We start from the raw sequence: 10,202 nt of genomic DNA, 5'->3' as shown, positions 1-10,202 counted from the left end.
ACAGGGCAAGGGAGCTGGAAGCCTCACACTGACAAGGTTCCAGGTGGGGGAAGTAGAGTGGGCTGGCTCCCAGAGGCAGTGCATGTAGTGTGACATCAGGGCCAGTGTGCGGGCCCAAGTTGATGAAAAGTTGGTTTCACTGATGTGTTATACCAAGTCTCCAGAATGAGCTGTCAGCTAAGGCAGACCAACACAGTGGTCCTCACCTGTGCCAACTAAAACTTTCACTGGATGCAGATGCAGATATGCCATCATTGAGCCTAGTAGACCCACGATGGGACAGATGTTCATAGGTTACAAAGTCTTGAGAAAGGACTCCAAATGTTAAGCCCATGGCAGGGGAGGAGTGGGAATGCTGTGTTCCAGAACTCAAATTCAGCCTGATTGAGCCCTCTCAGTGCAGTGGCATAGACAATATCCCTGGCCACCTCCCCTGCCTATGAGGAGTAATGAGCTTGACTGGGATGATTTCATTAAGTGCGGCGGATCCAACATCAGAGTTCTGTGTGCATGTGGAGGATCCACATAGGAAAGCAAGTGTTCTCCAGGGAAACCAGAGTTAGGTTCTCAGGCATGAAGGGTAATACTGGAAAGGGGTTTAGGGTACAGGGCGAATCTCCTCAAAAAGTGAAGTCAACTGGGTCTCCTCTTCAGCAGTCCAGGGGTACAGGATGTGTCCAGTCTCTCTCCTCCCCAGACAGAAGGAAAATATGTACATCAATGTGCACCAGTGATCAGAAAACCCCCAGGAACCCAAGCAGGTGGGAACTGAGGGGGCCGGCTCCTCATCAGCTGGGGAAAGGGGAAAATGGGCCTCACAGAAGCCATAACAGGGTGGAAGGAGCAAGACTGCAGTCCACAGGGAGTTGTGTGGGTGGGGTGGACAGATGGTCCCTAGGGTAAGGGGGGCCCATTGACACCCGGGTGGTAGAAGGCACAGTTGTTCTCATAGCGGCAGTTGCCCTTCATCATGAAATGTCGGCAAACAGGGCGGTTTGACATGTCTGTGGGAATGATGGTGGACTGGTTAGATAAGAAAGGAAGAGGTGAATGCCACCCTTTACCCACACCCCCAACCATCCAGGGACTCCTGATGTTAGAGACATGTCTTGGGGGTTGGGGAAAACTGTCATGCATGCTGGGAAACTAATAAGGAGGCAGATCTCATGTTCGGTCTGGCAAACCCGTAATATTGATTATTCCCGATTCCCCAAGAAACATATGGGACACCAAATCATACAGGTGACAGAGTGCACCCTCACCTCCTCCATGGCTGTGGCCTCCATCGTGCCCTCGGTGGCCCCCACCCCCATGGCCTGGGCCATCATGACCACGGTGCTCATGAGGGGGTGGCCCTCGATGGTCATGGCCTCGGTGACCAGGAACATCATGAGGCCGGTGACCATGGGGGCCATGTCCAGGACCTTCATGAGGGCGATGTCCACCACTTCCACCCATGCTTCCACCAGGGCCTTCGTGGGGACGATGTCCACTGGCCCCACCCATTCCTCCACCAGGTCCTTCATGGGGACGATGTCCACTGTTGCTGCCCATGCCCCCACCGGGGCCTTCATGGGGACGATGACCTCCACCTCCAACCATGCCCCCACCAGGACCCCCACGTCCATTTGGGGGTCCTCCTCCAGAGCGACCTCCTCTGGCACCGCGGAATGGAGGAGGAGGCGGCTCATTTCCTCCTCGGCCACCACGTCCTCTATGGTAGGGGCCAGGACCAGGTCCTGGACCACCCCGCATCGGGCCACCTCGCATGGGGTCGCCTGGGCCATCCCAGAAGGGATCACCTCCCCGGGGAGGGGGTGGGGGGCCCAGAAGACGTGGACCCACTGGCCCACCAGGACCGCCGGGGCCTCCATGGGGACCTATTTAAAAAAACAAAACGAAACAAAAGTATCAGTTAACTGTTATACTCAAGAACTCCCATGCCCTAACCTACACCACCCTCCTAACCTTTTTTGTCAACTCTACACTATTTATTACCAGGCCTAAATTAATCAGACCAGCCCACACCTATGTCTCACTCACGACCTACCTGGCATAGGTCCCCCAGGGCCAGGGGGGAAGTGCTGCATGCCCTTGGGACCCCCAGGGCCCCCAGGAGGGAATCCATTGGCTATTGGACCAGGGCCTAGGAGTCCATGAGGCACTGCAATGAAAAAGGGAGTACAACTGTCAGTAAGATGATTCCCAAAGAATGCAGGGATATGCTCTGATGCCCTGAGGGACCCCAATCAGCCCTCTCAGACCAACCTAGAAAGCAATGCCCTCTTTGGTCCACAGGCTTCTCCTCACATTTCTTGCCTAGTAGGAATACTCTGCTCACTCTGCTCTTTGGGGTCTGTGAAACCCTGCTTCCCCACCAACGTCACTACAAGCTTCCTCCCCGAGCCCTCATTACCCAGCATCTGCTTGAGCTTGTCTGAATAATCTGGTTGTTTCAGCAGTTCTTCTGAGGGATGACTGTTTGGGCTACCCTGTGAGGAAGATGTGAGAGAGCAAGGTCAATAGACAGCAAGGGTAAGAAAAAGATAGAAACAGGGAGAGGCAAAAATGTAGGATAAGTGGGGTGAAGACAAAGGGAGCTAGAAGGGAAATTCCACAGAAAATAGAGAAGGGCAAACAAAGAGAACTCATACCATGATGGAAGTAAGGATCTCCTGGACATTGATGCCTCCTCCTCCAGGGCCTTGGGGGCTCTTCCCAGCACCCATGCTTCCCATAAGATTGGCCAGAACAGGAGGTAACTTGGAGCCACCTGCCCCATCAGGTGAGCCACCTGCCCCCCCAGGCTCCAAGGTCTCAACATATGGGGTCTCATCCATGGAACATTCCTGAAAGTAGATCAGTAGAAAAATTGTTGACACATTCTTACATGAAAGGCATGTTACAATGAATCACCACCCCCACCTCCATCCTCACTCTACCTCCACCAACCCCCCTCCCCGCCGACTGCATGTGTCACTCACCTCATCGAGGGGGATAAGTTTAGGGGGTATGGGTTCATAGGGCTCAGGATCAGGCTCGTGAGGACTATCAGGAATGTAGCAGGTGAAAGAAGAAAAAAGAATGTTCGTCAGCAGACTTATTCCAACCTCCAGTCCCCCTTTCTCAGTTATTCCAGGCCATATTCCCTTCAGGACAGAATGCCAAGTGCTCCACATCCCCTGGCAGGAGCTCCATTCTGCTCACCTCTCCTTATTTAGGAAGAGCTCCTGAAGGATCCCCTTCTCCCGCTCAGCCTGGATGTACCGCTCCTGGCTGTTGCTTCCAGGGGTGACAAGTGGTGAGGGCAGAACCAGTGGCCGAGGGCACACCCAGGGCACCTTCTCCTCCATGTTGTCATGACTCAGACGCCGGGCTGTCTCAAATGCATGTCGGTCTGATAGGATCTCTCGCTTAGCTGCCTCGCCAAAGTCTTTGATTTTATTCACATTTACTATTGGCAGGGGGAAAAGAAGCAAAAAGGAAATTAAGTATCACCTAGTTCTTTTCAAATTTTCCTACACCTATCTATTGCAAAATAACTGCTTACCTCGTTCAGTTTCATCCAACTCAAAATAGAAGTATTCCCTCAGTTTGCCCTCCTCAGGCCACGTCACCGTTTTCCTCTTCCTGCCTTTACGGGTCAGTTGGCTGGGATCTCCAGGACTCTCCACTGGCTTAGCATCCAGAGTCCCTGACTCCAAAGAGGCTATAATAAACATAAAAGGTTTCAGACCCAGATCCTGCCTTTCAACAACCCTCAAAACCTTAACAGTTTCTAGACTCACCTGTATCCATGAGCTCTGGGACTTCAACAGGGGGTACTGGGGTGCCTGGACGTTCTGTGTCCATGGCCTCAGAAGGAGGAACTGGTTCTGGAGAAGAAGGTTTGGCTGTGCTTGGTTCTGTACTTGTTTTCCCTTCGAAGGGGCTTGGCTATTATGAAAGAAAAGAAGTTAATGAGTTGACAAGATGGTTAAGGCAGTAAGTCCAAGGTCCTAGACAGGATCCCCCAATGGTTTTCATAAATGAGGATTCTGTTTCTAACACTATCCCCACCCTACCAATCTGAAACTGAAGTTTTTTACTGTTATCTTCAATATCATTCCTAGCTGCAGTGTCTTCCTTCTATTTTATCCCTAATACCCTGTCCCCTAAGGAGCTCTGGTAGCGTAGTGGTTACGAATCGGGCTGTGAACCTTAAGGTCAGCGGTTCGAAACTACCAGCTGCTCCGCGGGAGAAACATGAGGCTTTCTACTCTCGTAAAGATTTACACCCTCGGAAACCTGTTACAGGGTCGCTATGGGTCGGAACCGACTCGATGGCACTTAACAACAACAACAACAACCCTGTCCCCTAAGGAGCTCTGGTAGTGTAGTGGTTACAAGTTGGGCTGCTAACCTCAAGGTCAGCAGTTCGAAACTACCAGCAGTTCTGCGGGAGAAAGATGAGGCATCCTGCTCCTGTAAAGATTTACAGCCTCGGTAACCCTGTGCAGGGCCACTATGAGTCGGAATCGACTCCACGGTACTTAACAACAACCCTGTCCCTGGGACACACTTTTCAAGGCCTGTACCTTGGCAGCTGTTGGTGACAGCACCTTCTTCTTCTTCTTAATTTTGATGCCCGGAACAGGGGCTGAATTGAGAGCATCCAGAAAACCCAGGCCCTCCATAGCTAAGAAAGGAAAAAGCATAAAATGGAATCATCAAAAACCCCTTTCACAATCTTACTGCTATGGACAAAAGTTGGGCAGAAATTGGATCAATGGAGATTTTGACTCAACTTATGACACAATAACCTCAAGGTGGCCAGGGTATACATGCAGTAGATTCATATGAAAAGTTCTTATTATGATGTCTTTTTTTGGGCAGGAAAAATAGCCATGGCTTTGGGTAAGAATTAAAACTCAAATATCCGATGATGTGAGCATTTGAGTGCACGCCAAAATCCTGCTTAGCTCTGAGTGCCTCTAACTAGTCATTGAATGGCAGCCTTCCTAATACTCTGCAAAATTACTCCTAATGAAGTATGAAAGCAGAGCTGAGAGGTGCAAACATTACAGGGAACTGAGATCTCAAAGGGAAAAAATTAAACCCATAGAACATCTCAAGTCCTCCTTAATTCAAAGTACATTCTACCCCTACTTGAGACTCACGCTGTGGTGGGATGATCTTCACTTTGATCTCCTTGGTGGCGTTGGGTGTTGTGTTAAGTGGCTTGTATTTCTTTTCTGCGGGGGGAACAGCATCTCCTGGAGCAGCTGCAGAACTATAGAAAGAGGACTGTTAATACCCCATCACTACGTGGTGCTATGACTCCTTCCCGTTTTAGGTTCACACACCACTCTGAAACCCAGAACACGGTTCATACCTCTGTCGCTTGAGGGGGATGGGTTTCAGGTTGTACTTGTCAGAAACCACCACTGCATTAGCATTCTTCTTCACAGGCACCAAAGATGGTGTCTCCAGCTCTAGTCCTAGGGGTAGAGACATGGTATGGGTAGCTGAACTCATCATCCCTCTTACCTTCCTCGTTTCTCCCTTTTCATCCCACCAAGTCAAATCTTCATTTAACTTGTACACTCCAGCCCTGCCACAAAGATTCTTCAACTAGTCTTCCTTCTTCCCGGGTTTAGCAAATCACAAATCAAACTATTTCACCGTAAGTCACAAATCTCTGGGTAAGCATAGGCCCATGGACCTCACAAAGACAGCAAAGAGTCTTACCAGTGGAGCGGAACTTGGCATGACTGGGTGCTGTAGTTCGAAGAGACTTGGGCTTCTCCTTCTTTTTCTCTGGGACTTCCTCAGTCCGGGTCTCAGTCTTTACTTCAGTCAAGGGTCGCTCAAGAGGAATGGTTCGAGTCTTTCCCTCTTCTTTTCGTTTCTTCTTATCTTTTTCTGTTGTAACAAACAATGAAAAGGCTTTTACTTATATAAAGACTGTCACAGTCTGAGGAGAACCAGGAAGTTACATCACAGTGGGAAAAGACATAAACATAAGGGATCAAGACTGAAGGAGCTTACCAGCAGGCTGGGTACTGCTCTGAGAGCGGATGACAGCCATCCAGTCGCTGACAAGGACAGAGGCCAATTTCCGGAGCTCTGAAGGAGAGAAGAAAGAGGAACTGTCAGAATAAATGAAAACATTCCTCTAGTAGTAGAATAATAGTGATACTTGAAAATGTACTGTGAAAGACCGAACTATAAAGTCATCCAGAGTTGTTAGAATAACATGAGTCTTGAAAACCACACTCTATAAACAATGAATCAGAGTTGTATTTTGAATTCAGACAACATTCAACTCTGATGCTTTCACAACACTCAGAAGTGAAAAGAATTAAGATTGATTACAGTGTATGCTAAGAACTACACTAGCTCTTCACAGAGATTAAGGCCACAAAACTAAAAAACGAGAGTATCCAGACTGAAAGCTAGTGCCTGGGCTCTTCTCCTAACCGTTTTCTAAAAGACAGAAACAAAATTAGAGAAAAAACAGGCAGAGGCAAACATAGCAGTAAGTATCAGAAGGAATATTGATAGTAAGCCTGGCACCCTACCTTCATCCTCACTTGACTTGCTCAGTTGCTTCACCAGCTTGGCTGTGTTGTTCTAGGAGAGATGGAGAGCAGCAGAAAGGTAAATGCCAGGAGGAAAATATGCCCACTCAAAATTGCCCACACAAACTCACTCTCTCTAGTAGTCCCTTAACAGTAGCAGCTAACATTCATATGGTAGTTTTACTTTTTCCAAGCCTTACTTAATCTTTAAAACAGCCCAGTTAGGTAGTTACAATTATTCCCATTTTATAGAAAATAGGCTCAAATATATGATATGCTCCAGACCTGGTGTGGCGCTGTGGGATAAAGCACTAAACTGCAAGCAAGGTCAATTTGAACCACAAGGTCAGCAGTTCAAACTCACCAGCCACTCCCTGGAAATCGTAACAGAACCAAATCGACAGAGCTTAATAACAATAACATACACATATTAAATAAGCTCAATTTGAATCAAGTCTTCTGATTCCAAATTCCTGTTTTTTACTTGTATTCTACCTCACAAGGCCCATGACTGCAGTCATACCAGTGTGTTTCTCAGCTGTTAAGCTAAACAAAAAAGGGAAGAATCAGGATTGTGAAGAATGAAGGTACCTGCTTGAGATGGTCCACAGTGAGTGGTAGGTGCTGCAGGGTCAATAGGATTTGCTGCAAAAGGGGAACGTTGTTGGTTGTCTTTGAATATGTCAACCAATTGTTAAGAAGTTTATAGCCACCAACATCAATAAACCTGTGGGCCAAATAGGAAGAATTTGTTAGCTCTCTTCAGGTTTTTGGAAGCACCACATCCCATACTCCTAGTTTCCCTTAGATAATCCAGGAATACCATGCCTCACAAACTCCCCACCCCCACCTCTTTAACTATGTATATCTTCCCATCCTAGCCACCCAGATCCCTACTTACTTGACCAATATTTCTGGTGAAGGAGTCTGCAGGAGAATGTTCAAGTAAGTGCATCGACTCACCATCTTTCGTGCTTCCTTCATCAGACTGTAGGAGAGGAGTTAAAGTTAGAAATGGACCACTCAGAGAGTCTCTTAGAAGATGAGTCTGTTATCTGTGGGAGTGCCTAAAGATCACTGATGACTTGGGACTGTGTTAGAAAATGGGAGGGTCACACAGGCCTCTAGAAGGGTGGGATGGATGCAAAGTGACATGGAAAACCACAGGACAATGAAAGCAAATTAAGGAGATCCTGAAGTCTCTGATCGGGGAGCAGAACATCACTGCTTTCCTAATACACAGGACACATCTGATCCTGCTTCCAGGTGAAGAGTCCTATTCCTCAACAACCATCCCTTTATGGTCTGTCCAAGAGTGGCTTGGTCATTTGCTTTTCCTTCTGAAGGGAAACTTGAGGATCCATAAGAAACAAAAATGACATTTTGGGTCTCTGGAACATGGCCCAAAACAGAACCAAGAATACTGTCACTCTTATTCCAAAGTGTGATCCCCTTCAGACTGTGGTCATCTAAACCTTTAACTTCTACTACAGCCAGGGACCAAGAGATCATCTTTACCTATGACTTATCTTAAAATTATTTGATTTGAATTCAATTCCACAGACTTTCTCTTTACTCTCAAGACTCATTCTTATTTGCCTTAATTGGAGCCGTATCACAACATTCAATATCCTCTACCTATAATGTATCCTAAGAAGGGAACAGACTTACCCAAAGATCTTAGAAATGCCATCCACACTCTTGACTTCCCCATCTCGGTTAAGGAAACTATCCAGTCCCTTGAGAAGCTCTTTGGGGTCTATGGGACCCGAACCCATGATCGTGGTTTCTAAAATGAAGATAAAATATAAGTGGCAAGATAGTCCTGATATAACTTCTACTAATAAATCTCATCTATATTATTTGACAAAATATGATTTATGACATATTTAAGTATACTTGCCATTCTAGATAAATCAACACTGACCAGTATTAATACTAAGAAAAAAGTTCAGGCACATTAAGCACAGGATTAATACCGAATGGGAGGACAACTAAATGACAGTGGATGCACAAGGTTTCTGTGCTTCCCCAACACTTGTATCCTTCCAAGAACAGCTGAACTTCACTAGACGTATTAAAGAGCTCAAAGTCAAATAATTCTAAGAGGCTCAGCTCTCCAAGGCATCTTTTGCTATTTTTAGGATTTGTGTCTTCTCAGATGCTGATAAATTTGGCTAGCTTGAAAAAAAAAAACAAAACCCAATTGTAGCTTGGCAAGAACTGGCCTATTTTAGGTGCTTGGGCTAATGCCTTGTAAGAGCCATTACCTTTTAAGGTTGGCCCATTAATAGTCACCAAAAGTAGCAGGGTATTCACTACTTGCACCAGTGGACAATCAACTGAAGCAGAAGAAAACCAACCCTTCCCCAGGGGAATTGGGGGCAGCTTTAAGAAACCGAGACGTATGGATGCAAAGGAAATCATCAAGCAGGTCTACCTAAGCCTTGAAAAAATTGTAATTCATCAGTCAAACAATGAACAAGTGTTTATTTTTACACAATTATGGGCAAGCTAGATTTATAGCTTAAAAAAAAAAAAAAAGATTCTGATCTCTTATTCCACCCCCCTCTCAAATTACATATCCTTCCAAGTCACAATAAAGGTCTGAAACTAGAAACTATTAAGTTGGCAAGAATAGAGCAAACAAAGGTAAAGGCTTGAAAAATGCTTTTTGACCTGATTAGAAAACTAGTTAACTAAAAGCTAAACTAATATCATGGGACAGAAAAGTGTTAAGTAATTTCTAGGCTAGTACTCAAGCTCCAGAGACGTTAATTCCAGATAAATATGGTTCTGACTGAGATTTTTAACTGCAATGATTCTAAAACATGGGTTTCCAAGAAGCACAAAGAAAGCCAACTGAGTAAGATCTGCACTTGGGAAATAAAGCTAACACTGGAGAGGAAGGATATTAGGAAAAAAAAAACACTCCTGCATTTAGTACAGAGATAGCAAGCAACAGCAACCCAGCAGAGGGGTGGTAGAAATCAGGGGTTTTGCTTTGACAAAGATGGCTACATTTTGTGCAAAAAGAACAGGTTTTAGAAAATAATGCAAATTTATTTTATGGCAAATCAAAATAGTTAACAATCTCAACCTTTTAGTACTCCTAATAGAATAAATGTGGCACTGAGGGCTAATGCACTGTATGGACTTCAAAGTTGGTTTGAACCTCTAGGTTGGCAGTTCAAGCTCACCAGTTGCTCCTTGTAAACCCTATTCCACTATGGATCGTAACCGACTTGATGGCACTTAACAACAACAAATAGAATAAATGTATAGACCCTAATAGCACAAGGAGAAAGGTCGAAGCAGGTAGGAGGCAGCCTGGGAATATAGGATGGTGGTACAGACTTAGCTCTTCAGATTCCCTGTAGGTATGAACATAGGAAGAAAAGGAAATGAGGCAAGAAATGCTGAGATGAACAAATCTGCATTAACTGTGTTGTTGCTTCTGCCTTGGAACCTCCATGAGGACAAGCAGAACCTGAGGTCAGAGGAAAAAATACTCAAGTAGAATATGGATCAGAAATCTGTGGGTCAAACCTGTTGAATTACCCAATTCTTACATCAAGACAGAAACAAGGATAAAGAATCCGTGCTCGTGTAGTTGAGACACTATAAAATGATATATAC

The 10,202-nt window shown here is 45.9% G+C and overlaps 1 protein-coding gene across 1 annotated transcript; it reads right to left on the bottom strand.

Moving 5' to 3' along the window:
* Positions 1-894: 894 nt before the first annotated feature.
* PPP1R10 (protein phosphatase 1, regulatory subunit 10) lies at positions 895-8,341 on the bottom strand. The gene is made up of 18 exons (XM_006875637.1): positions 8,235-8,341; positions 7,465-7,551; positions 7,155-7,290; positions 6,564-6,615; positions 6,031-6,108; positions 5,731-5,904; positions 5,375-5,480; positions 5,160-5,272; positions 4,578-4,678; positions 3,789-3,936; positions 3,551-3,709; positions 3,208-3,454; positions 2,985-3,048; positions 2,655-2,849; positions 2,417-2,492; positions 2,051-2,164; positions 1,263-1,880; positions 895-1,004 (listed from the first exon to the last, which is right to left on the bottom strand). The coding sequence occupies exons 1-18, from the start codon at positions 8,339-8,341 to the stop codon at positions 895-897; spliced, it is 2,685 nt and encodes an 894-aa protein (XP_006875699.1).
* Between the last annotated feature and the right edge of the window lie 1,861 nt (positions 8,342-10,202).

This window comes from Chrysochloris asiatica, unplaced genomic scaffold, assembly GCF_000296735.1.
Source record: "Chrysochloris asiatica unplaced genomic scaffold, ChrAsi1.0 scaffold00333, whole genome shotgun sequence".
Taxonomy (NCBI): Eukaryota; Metazoa; Chordata; class Mammalia; order Afrosoricida; family Chrysochloridae; genus Chrysochloris; species Chrysochloris asiatica.
This window is presented reverse-complemented; position numbering and strand designations above follow the sequence as displayed.